This window comes from Mastacembelus armatus, chromosome 24 (genome assembly GCF_900324485.2).
Source record: "Mastacembelus armatus chromosome 24, fMasArm1.2, whole genome shotgun sequence".
NCBI lineage: Eukaryota > Metazoa > Chordata > Actinopteri > Synbranchiformes > Mastacembelidae > Mastacembelus > Mastacembelus armatus.
The window spans coordinates 9176620-9202450 of record NC_046656.1 but is presented as its reverse complement, the minus strand read 5'-3'; the positions used below and the strand labels follow the sequence as shown (position 1 = coordinate 9202450).

Here is a 25831-nt window from a genome sequence, read left to right as displayed (position 1 = left end):
TTCAGGAGTTTTTGTTGCCCTAGGCAAAAGGCCACGTAGGCCCCCTGACCTGCCTACAACACACTCCTGCCACCTGCCATCACAAATGTGTACACACATGAATTTCAGAAACAGAAATAAAATCAACAACAATCTAACACTAATAATGTGCAATGTGCTTGTGTTCATTGTCACTGCAACATAAAAATATGATCATATAATAATGAAAAAATCCCATCTCATACAGAAGGTTTAACACATTAACGTGTTAAACCTTCTGTATGAGTTGGGATTTGCTATTTTTTCATTATTATATGATCATATTTTTTATGTTTTAGAATATAGCCTTATACCTTGTAGTACAATAGGGAAGTACAGACTTAATTATCTGATTATGTGAATGATTATTTGCATTTACTTTGCATGTCTGTATAAGTAGCGGCCTCAGCCTAATAGGAGCTGAGCAACTGGGGAAGACTGATTGTGTTGTATTCTGTTCTGCTCCTTTCTTGCAAGAAATACATTCTGAAAAACACAGTCAGATCCAACGGTTTTTGCCGCAACAGGCACCAAAAGAGAAGATTTTTAAATGTTTAACTAAGCTTTAATCTGCATGACACATGTTGCACACATTTTCTGCCACATTTTGTTTGGTATAAAATTTATCTTTTTATTGCATTATCATAATGTGTTCATAAATAAGCTGCACTGAATTATACATACAGTATGTGAACTGAAGCATGGGGACAGTTTTAGGCCTACTTTAATCATTAATACTAGCAAAACATTTAAAATAATTAAAAAAAAGCAAAAATAGGTGAAATGGGGTGAGGGGGGGTGGGGGGGGTGCCATTTAATGACATCATGAATGACATCATTTAATTGGTATCTGCAACATGAAGGTGCAGAATGTTTGGAATCTGTGATGTCATCAGTGTCTTTACAAAGGCTGGTAAAGTTTCACCTTGAGACAAGTACACACCAACACTGGTAAAGTTTCACCTTGAGACAAGTACACACCAACACTGCAGAGGACTACAAACACATCGGAAGAAGACATACCAAACAATGGAAGAATACACCATGGAGAATGTTCCAACAGTGAACTTCTACTACAGTTACCTGGAGGAGCAAGTTAGGAATGAGCTGAAGGACAGCACGATCACAGTGACTGAAAGTAAAACTGAGGGCAGAATCCTCCTGGATATCCAGGAGGATTTGTTAGCCGACTACCTCAGTGAGAAGGAGCAGATGAATGAAACAATTAGTAACCTGAAAGACCTGCTTGAAGAAGCTGAGGCCAAAGTAAAAGGGCAGCAGCAGAATGATAACACCCAGGACCTGCAACTCAAACTCAGGTCACTGACCGAAGAGAAAGAGGCCCTCCAAAAAGAACTGGACGGGATCAAACAAAAAGCAGCCAGACCTAAGGCTTCCCACAGAGCCCAGGAGGAGAAAAACAAAGAGGATGCCAGCAAGATCGCAGATCTCCTCAGTAGAACACAAACTCTGGAGGCTAAACACTTCCTCCTGATGCGCCAGAAAGTCTCAGAACTGGAGGACATTAAAAATTTAAGGGTACCCCATATGACCAGGATTTCAAATTTGAGTGCAGAAAACACCAAGCTCCTGGCTGGACTAAAGGAAGCTAAAGAGCAGCTGAAAAATCAGCATATAAAATGGCAGCAAGAGAAAACCTCCCTGCTGGAAGCAATGGCGAAATCCAAAGCCTTCATTAAAGCTCAAATGGAGGAGAAAAACAAGTTGATCGCTGCTATGAAGGAGGCAGAGCAGCAATTTAAATCTCAACTGGACCAATGGATGGAGGAGAAACTTTCCCTTGAGGCACAGGTGAAAATGTCCAGCAGCACCTACCTTGCTGAACTGGAGTTATGTAAACAGGAGAAAATAGAAGCTGAGGCCAAAGTAAAAGGGCAGCAGCAGAATGATAACACCCAGGACCTGCAACTCAAACTCAGGTCACTGACCGAAGAGAAAGAGGCCCTCCAAAAAGAACTGGACGGGATCAAACAAAAAGCAGCCAGACCTAAGGCTTCCCACAGAGCCCAGGAGGAGAAAAACAAAGAGGATGCCAGCAAGATCGCAGATCTCCTCAGTAGAACACAAACTCTGGAGGCTAAACACTTCCTCCTGATGCGCCAGAAAGTCTCAGAACTGGAGGACATTAAAAATTTAAGGGTACCCCATATGACCAGGATTTCAAATTTGAGTGCAGAAAACACCAAGCTCCTGGCTGGACTAAAGGAAGCTAAAGAGCAGCTGAAAAATCAGCATATAAAATGGCAGCAAGAGAAAACCTCCCTGCTGGAAGCAATGGCGAAATCCAAAGCCTTCAGTCAAGCTCAGATGGAGGAGAAAAACAAGTTGATCGCTGCTATGAAGGAGGCAGAGCAGCAATTTAAATCTCAACTGGACCAATGGATGGAGGAGAAACTTTCCCTTGAGGCACAGGTGAAAATGTCCAGCAGCACCTACCTTGCTGAACTGGAGTTATGTAAACAGGAGAAAACAAAGCTTGAAGCCACCGTGAGGAGAGCACAAGATGAGCTGAAGAGTCAAGACATTTTGTGGAGGGAGGAAAAAACCTCCCTCCTGCAGCAGCTTGAAAAAGCCAAAGCCTCCAATTTGGTTCTACAGGATGAGAAAAATGCTGCTCTGAAAAATGAAACGCAGAAATACAAGGCTGAATATGACCAGTGGCAGCAGGACAAGTACTCCCTCAAGGAAGAGCTGGACACGTCCCATAGCTGGTATCTTGCCCAACTGAAGATGTATAGGCAGGGGAAATCCAAGCTGGAGACAGCTCTAAAGACAGTCAAAGTTCAGCTGGAGAGTGACCATCTTTGTTGGCAGCAGGAGAAAACCTCCCTGAAGGAAGAGATGGAGAAATCCAAGGCTCTCAGTGTGGCACAACTTGATAATGTGAAAAAAGAAAACACCAACCTCCTGGCTGCCCTAAAAAAATTTGAAGAGGAGCTAAAGCATGAGTGTCTCAAGTGGCAGCAGGAAAAGAACTCCCTGCAGGAGGAACTGAAGAAATCTAGAGCCTCCTGTCTAACTCACCTGGAAGACAAAAACAAAATGATGGTTGGTCTGAAAGAGGCAGAAGAGAAGTTAAAATCTGAATGTCTTCAATGGGAGCAGGGCAAAATTTCCCTTCTTGCAGAGTTGGACAAATCACAAAATCGCTATCTTGCCCAACTGAAGGTGAACAGACAGGAGAAAGCCAAGCTGGAGACTGCATTAAAATCAGCAAAAGATCAGCTAGAGAGTGAGCATCTTTGGTGGCAGCAGGAGAAAACATCCCTGCAGAAGGAGACGGAGGAAGCCAGGGCTCTCTCTGCGGCACAGCTCGAACACCTGAAGAAGGCGGACAATGCATTCATCCTCGCCACAGAGCAATTCAAGCAAACTCTGCAGGAAAAGGAGCAGGAGCGGGAGAAGATGGAGTGCTCTATGAGGACCCAGCTGGAAGAGCTAGAGAACCAATTGGCCAAGAAAAAAAAAAGAAATGGTACCGATTCTAATGACCAGCTGTAGAAATGTGTATTTGTGAGGATTTTTTAACTTAACCCCCAAACAACATTTTTCTAGATGCTGTTTGGGGGTTAAGTTAAAAAATCCTGGAAAAGCCAGGTCATGGGCGGCACGGTGGAGGGGCGGTTACCACATTATCCACACAGCAAGGTTCTGGGTTTGAATCCAACATGACCCAGAGTCTTTCTGTGTGGTTTGCATGCTCCCCCCGTGTCTGCATGGGTTTTCTCCGGGTGCTCCGGTTTCCTCCCAGTCTAAAAAAATGTGATATTACATCAACTGCATATAAAAAATAAAATAAAAAAAAATAAAATAAATCTACTGTCACATAAGGTCATTTTTTGCTAAGTGTACATATAAGTCACATCACAGTGATATAAACACTTTCCTTATGTATAAATATCATAACAAGCACTGATGAGTTGGAATTTGCAGCTTTTAGTTTTAGCTGCAGAAATTCGGAGTGTGCCTGTTGTTTGGTGCTTACCCAGAATAATCCTTTTGCCTGTACTAAAAGTAGTATCTTGCTGCATACAGAAGGTCACAAAGCTTAATTTAATGGATTACATCATGAAATTGAGAGTATTTAGGCCTACTTGGTTAATGTAGCAGCATGCCATTTAGGATTTGTGCTTAATGTATAAACTTTACAGAGGCACATAAGAGATTTTTGCTGAGTGATGAAGAAGAAACAGCTGCTGAGGGAGAAGGGCTGTCTTCAAAGTCAGAACATACAACTTAATTTTCTATGGTGTAACAATCTTTTCACTGCGTTATCAGTGTGCTCATAAATAAGGTGTATTGCCTTTGAGATGTAAGATGTATGTGAACTGGGGACAGTTGTAGGCCTAGGAAAACACTAAAATGACTGACAAAAATATAAATAGGTATAATGTGTTAATTTTAGTCACCCTTGGAGCAGATCCGAGCCGATATTTGTATGTCTAGATATGTCACAAAAAGATCGTCGGAAAAAATGTGTATACAGTCTAAAAAATTTTATGTCTTATAAAACCTTAAAGTCTCACGATTCAAATGACATAAAGCAATTTTGGATTGAATAATCACAGCGACTACAGTTTCTTAATATTGAACAAAAGTACAAATACTGTACAATACGCTGCTCCGTACCTTTCTGTCGCATTAGTTCATATGTGTACTCAAATATGGAGTGACGCATATCGTTTTGTTCGTTAGAATCCATAGAACAAAGTGCACCCATGTTTTAGTCCAAAAAGACGTAATATTGTACAGTAAATCCATAAATCCATCGTCCTCCTCATAAAAAGCCGTAAACCGCTTCGTTTTACGGCTGTTTTGTCCGTTTATTCAATAAAGTTTGACATAGCAAGCTTCTGTGAATCACATGAGGCCTCAATCAAACCTGTTTGTTATGTTTCACAGCGTCACTAACGGTAAAACCAATAGAATTCACATCCTCAGAGAAAATCCCAGTCAGGAGGCATAGTCTAACTTCGATTGACAGGAGAATTAGCCAGTCAAATTGTTCGTAAATGGTGACTGACGCATCTTGTAGCCAATGATGAGACCTATCCAAAAACATATGGGAAGTAGAGCCAGATAATGCAACAGTGGGCTTTAACGCAGCCCCTCCTTACTGTAAATGTTGCCTTGACAACACTGGGCAGGCAGCGCTCGACGCTAGAGGGGGAGGGGAGTCATGTTTCACATTTTACAGCGCGCCGATAGAAAACTGGGACGATTTTGCTTCAAACGACACCAAGGTCGTCAATATAACTCTTAAAATGTAAGAACAACAGCTAGTTTTATTTAGCTACGTGTTGTTCGGCCGTATGCAAAAAAGGTTAACCTGTTGTCTACCTCGCCCCCTTTTTTTGCATACGGCCGAACAACACATTAACGTGTTAAACCTTCTGTATGAGATGGGATTTGCTATTTTTTCATTATTATATGATCATATTTTTTATGTTTTAGAATATAGCCTTATACCTTGTAGTACAATAGGGAAGTACAGACTTAATTATCTGATTATGTGAATGATTATTTGCATTTACTTTGCATGTCTGTATAAGTAGCGGCCTCAGCCTAATAGGAGCTGAGCAACTGGGGAAGACTGATTGTGTTGTATTCTGTTCTGCTCCTTTCTTGCAAGAAATACATTCTGAAAAACACAGTCAGATCCAACGGTTTTTGCCGCAACAGGCACCAAAAGAGAAGATTTTTAAATGTTTAACTAAGCTTTAATCTGCATGACACATGTTGCACACATTTTCTGCCACATTTTGTTTGGTATAAAATTTATCTTTTTATTGCATTATCATAATGTGTTCATAAATAAGCTGCACTGAATTATACATACAGTATGTGAACTGAAGCATGGGGACAGTTTTAGGCCTACTTTAATCATTAATACTAGCAAAACATTTAAAATAATTAAAAATAGCAAAAATAGGTGAAATGGGGTGGGGTGGGGGTGGGGGGGGTGCCATTTAATGACATCATGAATGACATCATTTAATTGGTATCTGCAACATGAAGGTGCAGAATGTTTGGAATCTGTGATGTCATCAGTGTCTTTACAAAGGCTGGTAAAGTTTCACCTTGAGACAAGTACACACCAACACTGGTAAAGTTTCACCTTGAGACAAGTACACACCAACACTGCAGAGGACTACAAACACATCGGAAGAAGACATACCAAACAATGGAAGAATACACCATGGAGAATGTTCCAACAGTGAACTTCTACTACAGTTACCTGGAGGAGCAAGTTAGGAATGAGCTGAAGGACAGCACGATCACAGTGACTGAAAGTAAAACTGAGGGCAGAATCCTCCTGGATATCCAGGAGGATTTGTTAGCCGACTACCTCAGTGAGAAGGAGCAGATGAATGAAACAATTAGTAACCTGAAAGACCTGCTTGAAGAAGCTGAGGCCAAAGTAAAAGGGCAGCAGCAGAATGATAACACCCAGGACCTGCAACTCAAACTCAGGTCACTGACCGAAGAGAAAGAGGCCCTCCAAAAAGAACTGGACGGGATCAAACAAAAAGCAGCCAGACCTAAGGCTTCCCACAGAGCCCAGGAGGAGAAAAACAAAGAGGATGCCAGCAAGATCGCAGATCTCCTCAGTAGAACACAAACTCTGGAGGCTAAACACTTCCTCCTGATGCGCCAGAAAGTCTCAGAACTGGAGGACATTAAAAATTTAAGGGTACCCCATATGACCAGGATTTCAAATTTGAGTGCAGAAAACACCAAGCTCCTGGCTGGACTAAAGGAAGCTAAAGAGCAGCTGAAAAATCAGCATATAAAATGGCAGCAAGAGAAAACCTCCCTGCTGGAAGCAATGGCGAAATCCAAAGCCTTCATTAAAGCTCAAATGGAGGAGAAAAACAAGTTGATCGCTGCTATGAAGGAGGCAGAGCAGCAATTTAAATCTCAACTGGACCAATGGATGGAGGAGAAACTTTCCCTTGAGGCACAGGTGAAAATGTCCAGCAGCACCTACCTTGCTGAACTGGAGTTATGTAAACAGGAGAAAATAGAAGCTGAGGCCAAAGTAAAAGGGCAGCAGCAGAATGATAACACCCAGGACCTGCAACTCAAACTCAGGTCACTGACCGAAGAGAAAGAGGCCCTCCAAAAAGAACTGGACGGGATCAAACAAAAAGCAGCCAGACGTAAGGCTTCCCACAGAGCCCAGGAGGAGAAAAACAAAGAGGATGCCAGCAAGATCGCAGATCTCCTCAGTAGAACACAAACTCTGGAGGCTAAACACTTCCTCCTGATGCGCCAGAAAGTCTCAGAACTGGAGGACATTAAAAATTTAAGGGTACCCCATATGACCAGGATTTCAAATTTGAGTGCAGAAAACACCAAGCTCCTGGCTGGACTAAAGGAAGCTAAAGAGCAGCTGAAAAATCAGCATATAAAATGGCAGCAAGAGAAAACCTCCCTGCTGGAAGCAATGGCGAAATCCAAAGCCTTCAGTCAAGCTCAGATGGAGGAGAAAAACAAGTTGATCGCTGCTATGAAGGAGGCAGAGCAGCAATTTAAATCTCAACTGGACCAATGGATGGAGGAGAAACTTTCCCTTGAGGCACAGGTGAAAATGTCCAGCAGCACCTACCTTGCTGAACTGGAGTTATGTAAACAGGAGAAAACAAAGCTTGAAGCCACCGTGAGGAGAGCACAAGATGAGCTGAAGAGTCAAGACATTTTGTGGAGGGAGGAAAAAACCTCCCTCCTGCAGCAGCTTGAAAAAGCCAAAGCCTCCAATTTGGTTCTACAGGATGAGAAAAATGCTGCTCTGAAAAATGAAACGCAGAAATACAAGGCTGAATATGACCAGTGGCAGCAGGACAAGTACTCCCTCAAGGAAGAGCTGGACACGTCCCATAGCTGGTATCTTGCCCAACTGAAGATGTATAGGCAGGGGAAATCCAAGCTGGAGACAGCTCTAAAGACAGTCAAAGTTCAGCTGGAGAGTGACCATCTTTGTTGGCAGCAGGAGAAAACCTCCCTGAAGGAAGAGATGGAGAAATCCAAGGCTCTCAGTGTGGCACAACTTGATAATGTGAAAAAAGAAAACACCAACCTCCTGGCTGCCCTAAAAAAATTTGAAGAGGAGCTAAAGCATGAGTGTCTCAAGTGGCAGCAGGAAAAGAACTCCCTGCAGGAGGAACTGAAGAAATCTAGAGCCTCCTGTCTAACTCACCTGGAAGACAAAAACAAAATGATGGTTGGTCTGAAAGAGGCAGAAGAGAAGTTAAAATCTGAATGTCTTCAATGGGAGCAGGGCAAAATTTCCCTTCTTGCAGAGTTGGACAAATCACAAAATCGCTATCTTGCCCAACTGAAGGTGAACAGACAGGAGAAAGCCAAGCTGGAGACTGCACTAAAATCAGCAAAAGATCAGCTAGAGAGTGAGCATCTTTGGTGGCAGCAGGAGAAAACATCCCTGCAGAAGGAGACGGAGGAAGCCAGGGCTCTCTCTGCGGCACAGCTCGAACACCTGAAGAAGGCGGACAATGCATTCATCCTCGCCACAGAGCAATTCAAGCAAACTCTGCAGGAAAAGGAGCAGGAGCGGGAGAAGATGGAGTGCTCTATGAGGACCCAGCTGGAAGAGCTAGAGAACCAATTGGCCAAGAAAAAAAAAAAGAAATGGTACCGATTCTAATGACCAGCTGTAGAAATGTGTATTTGTGAGGATTTTTTAACTTAACCCCCAAACAACATTTTTCTAGATGCTGTTTGGGGGTTAAGTTAAAAAATCCTGGAAAAGCCAGGTCATGGGCGGCACGGTGGAGGGGCGGTTACCACATTATCCACACAGCAAGGTTCTGGGTTTGAATCCAACATGACCCAGAGTCTTTCTGTGTGGTTTGCATGCTCCCCCCGTGTCTGCATGAGTTTTCTCCGGGTGCTCCGGTTTCCTCCCAGTCTAAAAAAATGTGATATTACATCAACTGCATATAAAAAATAAAATAAAAAAAAATAAAATAAATCTACTGTCACATAAGGTCATTTTTTGCTAAGTGTACATATAAGTCACATCACAGTGATATAAACACTTTCCTTATGTATAAATATCATAACAAGCACTGATGAGTTGGAATTTGCAGCTTTTAGTTTTAGCTGCAGAAATTCGGAGTGTGCCTGTTGTTTGGTGCTTACCCAGAATAATCCTTTTGCCTGTACTAAAAGTAGTATCTTGCTGCATACAGAAGGTCACAAAGCTTAATTTAATGGATTACATCATGAAATTGAGAGTATTTAGGCCTACTTGGTTAATGTAGCAGCATGCCATTTAGGATTTGTGCTTAATGTATAAACTTTACAGAGGCACATAAGAGATTTTTGCTGAGTGATGAAGAAGAAACAGCTGCTGAGGGAGAAGGGCTGTCTTCAAAGTCAGAACATACAACTTAATTTTCTATGGTGTAACAATCTTTTCACTGCGTTATCAGTGTGCTCATAAATAAGGTGTATTGCCTTTGAGATGTAAGATGTATGTGAACTGGGGACAGTTGTAGGCCTAGGAAAACACTAAAATGACTGACAAAAATATAAATAGGTATAATGTGTTAATTTTAGTCACCCTTGGAGCAGATCCGAGCCGATATTTGTATGTCTAGATATGTCACAAAAAGATCGTCGGAAAAAATGTGTATATGTAACCCTATCGTGCTGACACCTCTCTGGACGCCCCTATGCTCTGCGTTGTGTTTTGATGTTATAGGGTGTGGGGGTGTGGTGCAGGGAGCTAAGCATCAGACACATTGGTTTGGCTCAGGGATTGTAGTCGAGACCGGTTGCAGATGAAACAAGGCGGATCTTTTATTCGTCTTCCAGGTGGTTCACAAACACACACTCTCTCTCTCTCGATGCCTATAACCGCCACTGTGCATCACCTTCCAAACAGAGTAACAAACACTGTTCTGAGACCAAAAATATCTGTAAATTTGTACGAACATAAACTGCACAGCTAAATGGCTAACAGTAACGACCCGGTAAAAAACAGTACCTAGTGTAGCCTAAAACATGCAAATTTATCAAAACATCATCCAAACATTTAATCGAACACTCAGATAAACTGTTTCACATTTTAACAGGTTTTCTATTTTATCACCCAGTTCGCCGGTAATGTGTAGCACCACGAGAGCGCTTACCTTCCAAACAGAGTAACAAACACTGTTCTGAGACCAAAATGGCGCTCAGAACGAGATTCACTCAGAAGCTACGGAATCCCAGGATGGACTATATGGCTGACAGACCCAAAACAATGACGTGGTAGCGCCATCTACTGGCGGTGATTTTCTACTGCCCTACATATACAGTAAAAAATTTTATATCTAATAAAACCTTAAAGTCTCACGATTCAAATGACATAAAGCAATTTTGGATTGAATAATCACAGCGACTACAGTTTCTTAATATTTAACAAAAGTACAAATACAGTACAATACGCTGCTCCGTACCTTTCTGTCGCATTAGTTCATATGTGTACTCAAATATGGAGTGTCGCATATCGTTTTGTTCGTTAGAATCCATAGAACAAAGTGCACCCATGTTTTAGTCCAAAAAGACGTAATATTGTACAGTAAATCCATCGTCCTCCTCATAAAAAGCCGTAAACCGCTTCGTTTTACGGCTGTTTTGTCCGTTTATTCAATAAAGTTTGACATAGCAAGCTTCTGTGAATCACATGAGGCCTCAATCAAACCTGCAAAAAAATTTAACCTGTTGTCTACCTCGCCCCCTTTTTTTGCATACGGCCGAACAACACGTAGCTAAATAAAACTAGCTGTTGTTCTTACATTTTAAGAGTTATATTGACGACCTTGGTGTCGTTTGAAGCAAAATCGTCCCAGTTTTCTATCGGCACGCTGTAAAATGTGAAACATGACTCCCCTCCCCCTCTAGCGTCGAGCGCTGCTTGCCCAGTGTTGTCAAGGCAACATTTACAGTAAGGAGGGGCTGCGTTAAAGCCCACTGTTGCGTCATCTGGCTCTACTTCCCATATGTTTTTGGATAGGTCTCATCATTGGCTACAAGATGCGTCAGTCACCATTTACGAACAATTTGACTGGCTAATTCTCCTGTCAATCGAAGTTAGACTATGCCTCCTGACTGGGATTTTCTCTGAGGATGTGAATTCTATTGGTTTTACCGTTAGTGACGCTGTGAAACATAACAAACAGGTTTGATTGAGGCCTCATGTGATTCACAGAAGCTTGCTATGTCAAACTTTATTGAATAAACGGACAAAACAGCCGTAAAACGAAGCGGTTTACGGCTTTTTATGAGGAGGACGATGGATTTATGGATTTACTGTACAATATTACGTCTTTTTGGACTAAAACATGGGTGCACTTTGTTCTATGGATTCTAACGAACAAAACGATATGCGTCACTCCATATTTGAGTACACATATGAACTAATGCGACAGAAAGGTACGGAGCAGCGTATTGTACAGTATTTGTACTTTTGTTCAATATTAAGAAACTGTAGTCGCTGTGATTATTCAATCCAAAATTGCTTTATGTCATTTGAATCGTGAGACTTTAAGGTTTTATTAGACATAAAATTTATTAGACTGTATCCACATTTTCCGACGATCTTTTTGTGACATATCTAGACATACAAATATCGGCTCGGATCTGCTCCAAGGGTGACTAAAATTAACACATTATACCTATTTATATTTTTGTCAGTCATTTTAGTGTTTTCCTAGGCCTACAACTGTCCCCAGTTCACATACATCTTACATCTCAAAGGCAATACACCTTATTTATGAGCACACTGATAACGCAGTGAAAAGATTGTTACACCATAGAAAATTAAGTTGTATGTTCTGACTTTGAAGACAGCCCTTCTCCCTCAGCAGCTGTTTCTTCTTCATCACTCAGCAAAAATCTCTTATGTGCCTCTGTAAAGTTTATACATTAAGCACAAATCCTAAATGGCATGCTGCTACATTAACCAAGTAGGCCTAAATACTCTCAATTTCATGATGTAATCCATTAAATTAAGCTTTGTGACCTTCTGTATGCAGCAAGATACTACTTTTAGTACAGGCAAAAGGATTATTCTGGGTAAGCACCAAACAACAGGCACACTCCGAATTTCTGCAGCTAAAACTAAAAGCTGCAAATTCCAACTCATCAGTGCTTGTTATGATATTTATACATAAGGAAAGTGTTTATATCACTGTGATGTGACTTATATGTACACTTAGCAAAAAATGACCTTATGTGACAGTAGATTTATTTTATTTTTTTTTTATTTTATTTTTTATATGCAGTTGATGTAATATCACATTTTTTTAGACTGGGAGGAAACCGGAGCACCCGGAGAAAACCCATGCAGACACGGGGGGAGCATGCAAACCACACAGAAAGACTCTGGGTCATGTTGGATTCAAACCCAGAACCTTGCTGTGTGGATAATGTGGTAACCGCCCCTCCACCGTGCCGCCCATGACCTGGCTTTTCCAGGATTTTTAACTTAACCCCCAAACAGCATCTAGAAAAATGTTGTTTGGGGGTTAAGTTAAAAAATCCTCACAAATACACATTTCTACAGCTGGTCATTAGAATCGGTACCATTTCTTTTTTTTTTTCTTGGCCAATTGGTTCTCTAGCTCTTCCAGCTGGGTCCTCATAGAGCACTCCATCTTCTCCCGCTCCTGCTCCTTTTCCTGCAGAGTTTGCTTGAATTGCTCTGTGGCGAGGATGAATGCATTGTCCGCCTTCTTCAGGTGTTCGAGCTGTGCCGCAGAGAGAGCCCTGGCTTCCTCCGTCTCCTTCTGCAGGGATGTTTTCTCCTGCTGCCACCAAAGATGCTCACTCTCTAGCTGATCTTTTGCTGATTTTAGTGCAGTCTCCAGCTTGGCTTTCTCCTGTCTGTTCACCTTCAGTTGGGCAAGATAGCGATTTTGTGATTTGTCCAACTCTGCAAGAAGGGAAATTTTGCCCTGCTCCCATTGAAGACATTCAGATTTTAACTTCTCTTCTGCCTCTTTCAGACCAACCATCATTTTGTTTTTGTCTTCCAGGTGAGTTAGACAGGAGGCTCTAGATTTCTTCAGTTCCTCCTGCAGGGAGTTCTTTTCCTGCTGCCACTTGAGACACTCATTCTTTAGCTCCTCTTCAAATTTTTTTAGGGCAGCCAGGAGGTTGGTGTTTTCTTTTTTCACATTATCAAGTTGTGCCACACTGAGAGCCTTGGATTTCTCCATCTCTTCCTTCAGGGAGGTTTTCTCCTGCTGCCAACAAAGATGGTCACTCTCCAGCTGAACTTTGACTGTCTTTAGAGCTGTCTCCAGCTTGGATTTCCCCTGCCTATACATCTTCAGTTGGGCAAGATACCAGCTATGGGACGTGTCCAGCTCTTCCTTGAGGGAGTACTTGTCCTGCTGCCACTGGTCATATTCAGCCTTGTATTTCTGCGTTTCATTTTTCAGAGCAGCATTTTTCTCATCCTGTAGAACCAAATTGGAGGCTTTGGCTTTTTCAAGCTGCTGCAGGAGGGAGGTTTTTTCCTCCCTCCACAAAATGTCTTGACTCTTCAGCTCATCTTGTGCTCTCCTCACGGTGGCTTCAAGCTTTGTTTTCTCCTGTTTACATAACTCCAGTTCAGCAAGGTAGGTGCTGCTGGACATTTTCACCTGTGCCTCAAGGGAAAGTTTCTCCTCCATCCATTGGTCCAGTTGAGATTTAAATTGCTGCTCTGCCTCCTTCATAGCAGCGATCAACTTGTTTTTCTCCTCCATCTGAGCTTGACTGAAGGCTTTGGATTTCGCCATTGCTTCCAGCAGGGAGGTTTTCTCTTGCTGCCATTTTATATGCTGATTTTTCAGCTGCTCTTTAGCTTCCTTTAGTCCAGCCAGGAGCTTGGTGTTTTCTGCACTCAAATTTGAAATCCTGGTCATATGGGGTACCCTTAATTTTTTAATGTCCTCCAGTTCTGAGACTTTCTGGCGCATCAGGAGGAAGTGTTTAGCCTCCAGAGTTTGTGTTCTACTGAGGAGATCTGCGATCTTGCTGGCATCCTCTTTGTTTTTCTCCTCCTGGGCTCTGTGGGAAGCCTTAGGTCTGGCTGCTTTTTGTTTGATCCCGTCCAGTTCTTTTTGGAGGGCCTCTTTCTCTTCGGTCAGTGACCTGAGTTTGAGTTGCAGGTCCTGGGTGTTATCATTCTGCTGCTGCCCTTTTACTTTGGCCTCAGCTTCTATTTTCTCCTGTTTACATAACTCCAGTTCAGCAAGGTAGGTGCTGCTGGACATTTTCACCTGTGCCTCAAGGGAAAGTTTCTCCTCCATCCATTGGTCCAGTTGAGATTTAAATTGCTGCTCTGCCTCCTTCATAGCAGCGATCAACTTGTTTTTCTCCTCCATTTGAGCTTTAATGAAGGCTTTGGATTTCGCCATTGCTTCCAGCAGGGAGGTTTTCTCTTGCTGCCATTTTATATGCTGATTTTTCAGCTGCTCTTTAGCTTCCTTTAGTCCAGCCAGGAGCTTGGTGTTTTCTGCACTCAAATTTGAAATCCTGGTCATATGGGGTACCCTTAAATTTTTAATGTCCTCCAGTTCTGAGACTTTCTGGCGCATCAGGAGGAAGTGTTTAGCCTCCAGAGTTTGTGTTCTACTGAGGAGATCTGCGATCTTGCTGGCATCCTCTTTGTTTTTCTCCTCCTGGGCTCTGTGGGAAGCCTTAGGTCTGGCTGCTTTTTGTTTGATCCCGTCCAGTTCTTTTTGGAGGGCCTCTTTCTCTTCGGTCAGTGACCTGAGTTTGAGTTGCAGGTCCTGGGTGTTATCATTCTGCTGCTGCCCTTTTACTTTGGCCTCAGCTTCTTCAAGCAGGTCTTTCAGGTTACTAATTGTTTCATTCATCTGCTCCTTCTCACTGAGGTAGTCGGCTAACAAATCCTCCTGGATATCCAGGAGGATTCTGCCCTCAGTTTTACTTTCAGTCACTGTGATCGTGCTGTCCTTCAGCTCATTCCTAACTTGCTCCTCCAGGTAACTGTAGTAGAAGTTCACTGTTGGAACATTCTCCATGGTGTATTCTTCCATTGTTTGGTATGTCTTCTTCCGATGTGTTTGTAGTCCTCTGCAGTGTTGGTGTGTACTTGTCTCAAGGTGAAACTTTACCAGTGTTGGTGTGTACTTGTCTCAAGGTGAAACTTTACCAGCCTTTGTAAAGACACTGATGACATCACAGATTCCAAACATTCTGCACCTTCATGTTGCAGATACCAATTAAATGATGTCATTCATGATGTCATTAAATGGCACCCCCCCCACCCCCACCCCACCCCATTTCACCTATTTTTGCTATTTTTAATTATTTTAAATGTTTTGCTAGTATTAATGATTAAAGTAGGCCTAAAACTGTCCCCATGCTTCAGTTCACATACTGTATGTATAATTCAGTGCAGCTTATTTATGAACACATTATGATAATGCAATAAAAAGATAAATTTTATACCAAACAAAATGTGGCAGAAAATGTGTGCAACATGTGTCATGCAGATTAAAGCTTAGTTAAACATTTAAAAATCTTCTCTTTTGGTGCCTGTTGCGGCAAAAACCGTTGGATCTGACTGTGTTTTTCAGAATGTATTTCTTGCAAGAAAGGAGCAGAACAGAATACAACACAATCAGTCTTCCCCAGTTGCTCAGCTCCTATTAGGCTGAGGCCGCTACTTATACAGACATGCAAAGTAAATGCAAATAATCATTCACATAATCAGATAATTAAGTCTGTACTTCCCTATTGTACTACAAGGTATAAGGCTATATTCTAAAACATAAAAAATATGATCATATAATAATGAAAAAATAGCAAATCCCATCTCATACAGAAGGTTTAACACGTTAATGTGTTGTTCGGCCGTATGCAAAAAAAGGGGGCGAGGTAGACAACAGGTTAACCTTTTTTGCATACGGCCGAACAACACGTAGCTAAATAAAACTAGCTGTTGTTCTTACATTTTAAGAGTTATATTGACGACCTTGGTGTCGTTTGAAGCAAAATCGTCCCAGTTTTCTATCGGCGCGCTGTAAAATGTGAAACATGACTCCCCTCCCCCTCTAGCGTCGAGCGCTGCCTGCCCAGTGTTGTCAAGGCAACATTTACAGTAAGGAGGGGCTGCGTTAAAACCCACTGTTGCATTATCTGGCTCTACTTCCCATATGTTTTTGGATAGGTCTCATCATTGGCTACAAGATGCGTCAGTCACCATTTACGAACAATTTGACTGGCTAATTCTCCTGTCAATCGAAGTTAGACTATGCCTCCTGACTGGGATTTTCTCTGAGGATGTGAATTCTATTGGTTTTACCGTTAGTGACGCTGTGAAACATAACAAACAGGTTTGATTGAGGCCTCATGTGATTCACAGAAGCTTGCTATGTCAAACTTTATTGAATAAACGGACAAAACAGCCGTAAAACGAAGCGGTTTACGGCTTTTTATGAGGAGGACGATGGATTTATGGATTTACTGTACAATATTACGTCTTTTTGGACTAAAACATGGGTGCACTTTGTTCTATGGATTCTAACGAACAAAACGATATGCGTCACTCCATATTTGAGTACACATATGAACTAATGCGACAGAAAGGTACGGAGCAGCGTATTGTACAGTATTTGTACTTTTGTTCAATATTAAGAAACTGTAGTCGCTGTGATTATTCAATCCAAAATTGCTTTATGTCATTTGAATCGTGAGACTTTAAGGTTTTATAAGACATAAAATTTTTTAGACTGTATACACATTTTTTCCGACGATCTTTTTGTGACATATCTAGACATACAAATATCGGCTCGGATCTGCTCCAAGGGTGACTAAAATTAACACATTATACCTATTTATATTTTTGTCAGTCATTTTAGTGTTTTCCTAGGCCTACAACTGTCCCCAGTTCACATACATCTTACATCTCAAAGGCAATACACCTTATTTATGAGCACACTGATAACGCAGTGAAAAGATTGTTACACCATAGAAAATTAAGTTGTATGTTCTGACTTTGAAGACAGCCCTTCTCCCTCAGCAGCTGTTTCTTCTTCATCACTCAGCAAAAATCTCTTATGTGCCTCTGTAAAGTTTATACATTAAGCACAAATCCTAAATGGCATGCTGCTACATTAACCAAGTAGGCCTAAATACTCTCAATTTCATGATGTAATCCATTAAATTAAGCTTTGTGACCTTCTGTATGCAGCAAGATACTACTTTTAGTACAGGCAAAAGGATTATTCTGGGTAAGCACCAAACAACAGGCACACTCCGAATTTCTGCAGCTAAAACTAAAAGCTGCAAATTCCAACTCATCAGTGCTTGTTATGATATTTATACATAAGGAAAGTGTTTATATCACTGTGATGTGACTTATATGTACACTTAGCAAAAAATGACCTTATGTGACAGTAGATTTATTTTATTTTTTTTTTATTTTATTTTTTATATGCAGTTGATGTAATATCACATTTTTTTAGACTGGGAGGAAACCGGAGCACCCGGAGAAAACCCATGCAGACACGGGGGGAGCATGCAAACCACACAGAAAGACTCTGGGTCATGTTGGATTCAAACCCAGAACCTTGCTGTGTGGATAATGTGGTAACCGCCCCTCCACCGTGCCGCCCATGACCTGGCTTTTCCAGGATTTTTTAACTTAACCCCCAAACAGCATCTAGAAAAATGTTGTTTGGGGGTTAAGTTAAAAAATCCTCACAAATACACATTTCTACAGCTGGTCATTAGAATCGGTACCATTTCTTTTTTTTTTTCTTGGCCAATTGGTTCTCTAGCTCTTCCAGCTGGGTCCTCATAGAGCACTCCATCTTCTCCCGCTCCTGCTCCTTTTCCTGCAGAGTTTGCTTGAATTGCTCTGTGGCGAGGATGAATGCATTGTCCGCCTTCTTCAGGTGTTCGAGCTGTGCCGCAGAGAGAGCCCTGGCTTCCTCCGTCTCCTTCTGCAGGGATGTTTTCTCCTGCTGCCACCAAAGATGCTCACTCTCTAGCTGATCTTTTGCTGATTTTAGTGCAGTCTCCAGCTTGGCTTTCTCCTGTCTGTTCACCTTCAGTTGGGCAAGATAGCGATTTTGTGATTTGTCCAACTCTGCAAGAAGGGAAATTTTGCCCTGCTCCCATTGAAGACATTCAGATTTTAACTTCTCTTCTGCCTCTTTCAGACCAACCATCATTTTGTTTTTGTCTTCCAGGTGAGTTAGACAGGAGGCTCTAGATTTCTTCAGTTCCTCCTGCAGGGAGTTCTTTTCCTGCTGCCACTTGAGACACTCATTCTTTAGCTCCTCTTCAAATTTTTTTAGGGCAGCCAGGAGGTTGGTGTTTTCTTTTTTCACATTATCAAGTTGTGCCACACTGAGAGCCTTGGATTTCTCCATCTCTTCCTTCAGGGAGGTTTTCTCCTGCTGCCAACAAAGATGGTCACTCTCCAGCTGAACTTTGACTGTCTTTAGAGCTGTCTCCAGCTTGGATTTCCCCTGCCTATACATCTTCAGTTGGGCAAGATACCAGCTATGGGACGTGTCCAGCTCTTCCTTGAGGGAGTACTTGTCCTGCTGCCACTGGTCATATTCAGCCTTGTATTTCTGCGTTTCATTTTTCAGAGCAGCATTTTTCTCATCCTGTAGAACCAAATTGGAGGCTTTGGCTTTTTCAAGCTGCTGCAGGAGGGAGGTTTTTTCCTCCCTCCACAAAATGTCTTGACTCTTCAGCTCATCTTGTGCTCTCCTCACGGTGGCTTCAAGCTTTGTTTTCTCCTGTTTACATAACTCCAGTTCAGCAAGGTAGGTGCTGCTGGACATTTTCACCTGTGCCTCAAGGGAAAGTTTCTCCTCCATCCATTGGTCCAGTTGAGATTTAAATTGCTGCTCTGCCTCCTTCATAGCAGCGATCAACTTGTTTTTCTCCTCCATCTGAGCTTGACTGAAGGCTTTGGATTTCGCCATTGCTTCCAGCAGGGAGGTTTTCTCTTGCTGCCATTTTATATGCTGATTTTTCAGCTGCTCTTTAGCTTCCTTTAGTCCAGCCAGGAGCTTGGTGTTTTCTGCACTCAAATTTGAAATCCTGGTCATATGGGGTACCCTTAATTTTTTAATGTCCTCCAGTTCTGAGACTTTCTGGCGCATCAGGAGGAAGTGTTTAGCCTCCAGAGTTTGTGTTCTACTGAGGAGATCTGCGATCTTGCTGGCATCCTCTTTGTTTTTCTCCTCCTGGGCTCTGTGGGAAGCCTTAGGTCTGGCTGCTTTTTGTTTGATCCCGTCCAGTTCTTTTTGGAGGGCCTCTTTCTCTTCGGTCAGTGACCTGAGTTTGAGTTGCAGGTCCTGGGTGTTATCATTCTGCTGCTGCCCTTTTACTTTGGCCTCAGCTTCTATTTTCTCCTGTTTACATAACTCCAGTTCAGCAAGGTAGGTGCTGCTGGACATTTTCACCTGTGCCTCAAGGGAAAGTTTCTCCTCCATCCATTGGTCCAGTTGAGATTTAAATTGCTGCTCTGCCTCCTTCATAGCAGCGATCAACTTGTTTTTCTCCTCCATTTGAGCTTTAATGAAGGCTTTGGATTTCGCCATTGCTTCCAGCAGGGAGGTTTTCTCTTGCTGCCATTTTATATGCTGATTTTTCAGCTGCTCTTTAGCTTCCTTTAGTCCAGCCAGGAGCTTGGTGTTTTCTGCACTCAAATTTGAAATCCTGGTCATATGGGGTACCCTTAAATTTTTAATGTCCTCCAGTTCTGAGACTTTCTGGCGCATCAGGAGGAAGTGTTTAGCCTCCAGAGTTTGTGTTCTACTGAGGAGATCTGCGATCTTGCTGGCATCCTCTTTGTTTTTCTCCTCCTGGGCTCTGTGGGAAGCCTTAGGTCTGGCTGCTTTTTGTTTGATCCCGTCCAGTTCTTTTTGGAGGGCCTCTTTCTCTTCGGTCAGTGACCTGAGTTTGAGTTGCAGGTCCTGGGTGTTATCATTCTGCTGCTGCCCTTTTACTTTGGCCTCAGCTTCTTCAAGCAGGTCTTTCAGGTTACTAATTGTTTCATTCATCTGCTCCTTCTCACTGAGGTAGTCGGCTAACAAATCCTCCTGGATATCCAGGAGGATTCTGCCCTCAGTTTTACTTTCAGTCACTGTGATCGTGCTGTCCTTCAGCTCATTCCTAACTTGCTCCTCCAGGTAACTGTAGTAGAAGTTCACTGTTGGAACATTCTCCATGGTGTATTCTTCCATTGTTTGGTATGTCTTCTTCCGATGTGTTTGTAGTCCTCTGCAGTGTTGGTGTGTACTTGTCTCAAGGTGAAACTTTACCAGTGTTGGTGTGTACTTGTCTCAAGGTGAAACTTTACCAGTGTTGGTGTGTACTTGTCTCAAGGTGAAACTTTACCAGTGTTGGTGTGTACTTGTCTCAAGGTGAAACTTTACCAGCCTTTGTAAAGACACTGATGACATCACAGATTCCAAACATTCTGCACCTTCATGTTGCAGATACCAATTAAATGATGTCATTCATGATGTCATTAAATGGCACCCCCCCCCACCCCCACCCCACCCCATTTCACCTATTTTTGCTATTTTTAATTATTTTAAATGTTTTGCTAGTATTAATGATTAAAGTAGGCCTAAAACTGTCCCCATGCTTCAGTTCACATACTGTATGTATAATTCAGTGCAGCTTATTTATGAACACATTATGATAATGCAATAAAAAGATAAATTTTATACCAAACAAAATGTGGCAGAAAATGTGTGCAACATGTGTCATGCAGATTAAAGCTTAGTTAAACATTTAAAAATCTTCTCTTTTGGTGCCTGTTGCGGCAAAAACCGTTGGATCTGACTGTGTTTTTCAGAATGTATTTCTTGCAAGAAAGGAGCAGAACAGAATACAACACAATCAGTCTTCCCCAGTTGCTCAGCTCCTATTAGGCTGAGGCCGCTACTTATACAGACATGCAAAGTAAATGCAAATAATCATTCACATAATCAGATAATTAAGTCTGTACTTCCCTATTGTACTACAAGGTATAAGGCTATATTCTAAAACTCTATACTCTCATTTGACAGTTAACCCTCCATCCTGGGCCTGCTCTGTTATACTTGTCCTCACACCTAGTGTCCTAAGGAACCTTTCTCCCAGATACTCCTCACCAACATCCTTGAGAACACTGTGTCCCTTAGTGCCAGACTATACTAGGTCAGGAAGAACATAAACATCAGATTATGAAAAACACATGAGCTCCTTGGTGAATCAACCTGTAAATGAAAACCTGTGAAACCTGAAAAACCAAGAATACAGTAAGAAACAATAAAAATCATAATCAGTAAGAATAATCAATCATTGAAACTAATTTTTCCACAACAGTGCCCCTCTAGTTGGTGGCACCCTAGGCGTCCACCTATGTGGGCGATGCCTAAAAAGGGCCCTGGACAGAGGGACAGCTGAAGCCTGGTGAATTTAAAACAGCAGACCTAGAATCTAAGTGTGTTTGAGTGGTTGTCAGTTCTCACACAACTTGTCAAGGTTCTTGTCTGAAAATGAAAAGGTTTAATGGTGCAGTTATTAAATCTTCAGCTTTCGCTTGAAGGCCGTATTTAAATACTTTAACATCAGGCAACATGCCACAAAGCATTTCACCTGTAAGTTACTGCAGCACTGTGGCTGCCTCTACTAGCCTTGGGTTCAATCTTATTTACTACTGAAAACCCTGACGGCCTGTCTTCTCCTGTCTCCTTCCTTTTCTTACCTCCACCCCCATCATCATCATCATCATCACCCTCCTGAACCCCTCTCCTCTTTCTTTGTCCTCTAGGTGTAGCTGAGGTGATAGTACTGGTGGGAGGGCGTCAGGTGATCGGGATGAACCAGCGTTCCCTGACAGCAGTCACCTGTTTTAACCCCCAGAACAGTAAGTGGTACCCGCTGGCCAGCCTGCCCTTCTACGACCGCGAGTTCTTCAGCGTCATCTCAGCAGGAGACAACATCTACCTGTCAGGTGAGCTAAATTGCCCCCCTTCAGCAGTACAAGTGTAGGACCCCCTGTCACTCATTTTGTGGCACAGAGCAGGAGAACAGTAAATACCAACAGCTTATCACACTGTAGCTGTAAAAGCTTATCCACATATTAAGGAACTATTCTTATTAGGTTTGGAAGTCAAATTGAATTTAGATTTAGTAAGAAAATGGATTTGCACAAAAGGGCACGGCAGTGTTCAGAGAGTTGGCAACTGCACTGTGTGTGTTTAACATCTGATTTGTGAAAAGACAGCGCAGGTCAAGCAGCTTAGAGCAGGTCAATGTGGAGTGGGCATGGATGTTAATGCAGAGGTAAATGCAGCCAACTCTCACTTAAATGTTTCAATAAAAAAAATAAAGAAAAAGTTTAGTTGTAGTCTGTAAGGACCTCACATTGTTGGCGGTCAAGTTCAAAATAACAAACCAGAATTTCCTTTTGTGTTACATTAATCAGACATTGTGTTTATTAATAATGGTCTAATGACTTTGTTTAGTTTTGTTTTAATAATAACCTTTAAAGACCTCCTACAGTGCAGCATGACTCTACACTCTCAGTCTGATAATGATTATAAAACACATGTCAGTTCATTAGCACTGTAGAAGCTTGTTATGATGAAAGGATACACTAGAAAAACCAAACGCCTATCTTGAGTCAAGTTATTGTCGGTCTTGGATGCTGCAGTTGATAAAACAAATTTGCGTCAAGAAAGTGTTTTTTAAGCCGACGTGGGTGAAAAGTGTACAGAGTAGAGTCACTTGCATTATGAAACAAAGGTCTCCATACTTGACAGCGTGATCTCTTACTGAGGATGATTTCTCTCTGTAACAGATATCATTCTATAAAGTGGAGCTACCCAGGCTGTCGCCCACTTCCTGTGACCTTTGTGAAACAGTTCTAAAAGGCTGGCTGCCCTCAAAGCCTACTCATCTGTTGCTTTGAAACCTTTTCTTTGCCCAAAATATAGACAACTTTAATGTCTGTCTTTTCAAAAGAGTTATTTCTGTCTTGAATGTCTCTCTTATTTACCTTCTGTGGGGCTTTTTTTTTTTTAACTTGTTTTTTTTTTTTTTTTTTTTTCTGTCTGGCTTTACAGTTGCCACAGTGTTCAGCAGTTTATTTTGTTCCATAGTGACACACTGTGCTCACACTGACTCCCTCTATGAAACACCTTTAAGTTGCTCCTCCAGAGGTGGGCTGAGTTTTGCCCTCCACAGTCCATTTGTGCGAGAATCCTGCACGGTACTCAGACCTTGACATTGCACCGTGGAAATGCAACAGGATTTGTCCTGCGTGTACCTTTCCTCTCCCTCTTTTCATATAAATGTAAATTTGTGTTTGGGCACTGGAACAAGTCTGCTTGTGTCTTCTGGGAGTTAGACAGCCAGTGGGGAAATCAGAGGTGTTCTATGTAGCCAATCAGCGGGCTCCAGTCTGTAACCTTCCTCACACTGTGAGCGGGGGTCACTGAGTTGGCCAGTGTTACATGTTAAACTGCACAGGTAACAGGGCTGCTTTGAAGAGCCCTGAAACAAGCACAGTTTTGTTGGTTGAATACTCACTATGGCAGAAAACAACACTCACTCAGTTTTTAAAAGAGTTTTTAAAAAAAACAACACACCATGTTTAGCAGTTGATATTTCTGTAGCAATGACTTTTTGACACCTGGTACTAACAGAGGAAGTAAATTTAGTCCTTATTCATCTGGATGAAACCCACAGAAAGTCTGTTTCCCAAATGGTTCCTGGTTACCTAGGAAGTTTCCTGTAGTGGGAACATCCTTTTAACTCTTGTAATTGCCCCACATACCCATGTCAATAATGTCAATAACCTTTACTCTCTGCATTTCAGGGGGTACAGAGTCAGGTGTGATGGTGGCTGATGTATGGTGCTACATGTCCCTGTTGGACAACTGGAATCTGGTCTCCCGAATGACCGTGGCTCGCTGCAGACACAACAGCCTGGTGTATGACGGAAAACTCTACACCATCGGAGGACTGGGTGTAGCAGGGAACCTGGACCACGTGGAGAGGTAAGACTCACGCATACCGCTACGGCACCTCGTCCCAAAACAACAAACATCTCTAGCAGTTCCCAGGTGGTGACTGCACAGTACTGTACAGATCGAACCCAATTTGACAGCCATGTCTGAGCACGCATGCGGACAAGTCTGCAAAAGTAGGTGGATGCTGAGCAATCCAGCTTGAGCAAATAAATATTCACACTGAGCAGCGAAACGTGGCGGATGGTGTGTGCAGTGTATTGCGAAAGTGGTTGGACAGGTTTGTTAGCATTTTCTGTGAGAGCTAAAGGTGCAGGGGAACGAATCTGAGCCGAAGCATATTAAATGGTCACAGCTGTGAGTGGTGTGGAGCGGCAGAGCACCTCTTACTTGTATGTGAGTGGCGCACAAGTGAGAGCAGGTTTGCTTTCAGAGAACAGTGGTATTCTGTGTCTGATTTCATCCACTTCAGCATCGAGACATCACTGACACTTCATCTGAAGGTCGTCCACTGGGGCCCATTCAGCTGGCTCTTTTCTTATTTTTCTCTATTTGTTAAAACCCTTCAGCATAAAACTAGACATTAGAAGTTTCTGATGGAGTATAATGAATTCCTGGTAGCATTAAACCTGAATATGGATTGTCCAGATTTAGAAATCTGATTCATATTGCTTGAACCTTCTAACATTACTCCTGATTTCTCGTTTTTCCCTCGAACCTGGGCTGAGGAGTGAGCTTCAGCAGAGAGAGGGGGCTGCCTCCCCTGCATGGTAGAGCTAGATTAACCAAAGCAATCAAAAGAACATTACTGAGTATATTAGAGCAGGCCGCTGCCGCTCATTACCTAGCAGCTCAATTGATCTCCAAAGCTGTTCGCAATGCACAACAGTCCTCCAAATGAAACAGCCTAATTTGATATTTCCCCATAATGCTGCCATACAGTGTCGTTATGACAGGGGGTAGATGGAATATTTGCCCCGTAATGGAAACGCATTTGATTCCTCTGTCTCTGAGCTGCTTAATTTGAGAACTGCCAGTGCATCTAGGGCATTCACGGCTCCAAAGAAATCAGCGTTTTGCGGGTTGATGTGTTTGTATGTGTTTTCCTTGCCCTTGTGTGCTTTTTTGTGTAATCATGAAGCTTCTCCGAGGCCCACAGCAACTGGACTCAATTATCAGCACCGTAAAACTTTAACCTACTTTGCTTCTCTCTAAGAACTGCCAGAGGCCTCTTCTGCTTGGTGTTGCTGCCCTAGCTCTGCACTCTCGAAGGTTGCATTGGCTAGGGAGAAATAACCCACACGCAGAACAAAACAGCTGAACCCATGGTGGTTAGGAAGAAAATGCGTGGTGCTTGGGCTGTAGCAAACCATTTGTAACACAAGGTCAGAGCTGTATTCACCAGCCTTATCATGTAAACGCTAACAGGTCTCTCAAGCTGTTTGGGCAAATTGTTGGAGCAGTCAACGGGTTTGTTTCTAAGCAACACAGGCTTTTATTTAATTTTTTTTTTCAGAAACCAGCATGTGGAGTGAGCGTCAAAATTGAGGCAGAAGGTCTAAAAATTCACTTTTGCAGGAATAAAATCTTAAATATATGAAAGTTTGTGCTTTTAGAGAAGGCGCACACAAAATTTATGCCTGATTTTCTTGTAACTGGTATGTCTGCTGATATATTTAAATTACAAGGGTTTTGTGTTAATTCTTTTTTTTTGGTAATGATTATAAATGCATTATTCATTGATTTAGATTTCCATTTAAAATGTGTTA

At 42.2% G+C, this 25831-nt stretch overlaps 1 protein-coding gene across 2 annotated transcripts in view; it reads left to right on the top strand.

Annotated features, from left to right (window-relative positions):
- Positions 1–25831, top strand: part of klhl29 (kelch like family member 29) — a 207936-nt gene that overhangs the window by 151945 nt on the left and 30160 nt on the right. For both annotated transcript variants that reach the window (XM_026319483.1, XM_026319484.1), the window contains 2 exons: positions 21860–22042; positions 23912–24092. In XM_026319483.1, coding sequence (XP_026175268.1) covers positions 21860–22042; positions 23912–24092 — 364 coding nt within the window. The remainder of the gene's footprint in view (positions 1–21859; positions 22043–23911; positions 24093–25831) is intronic.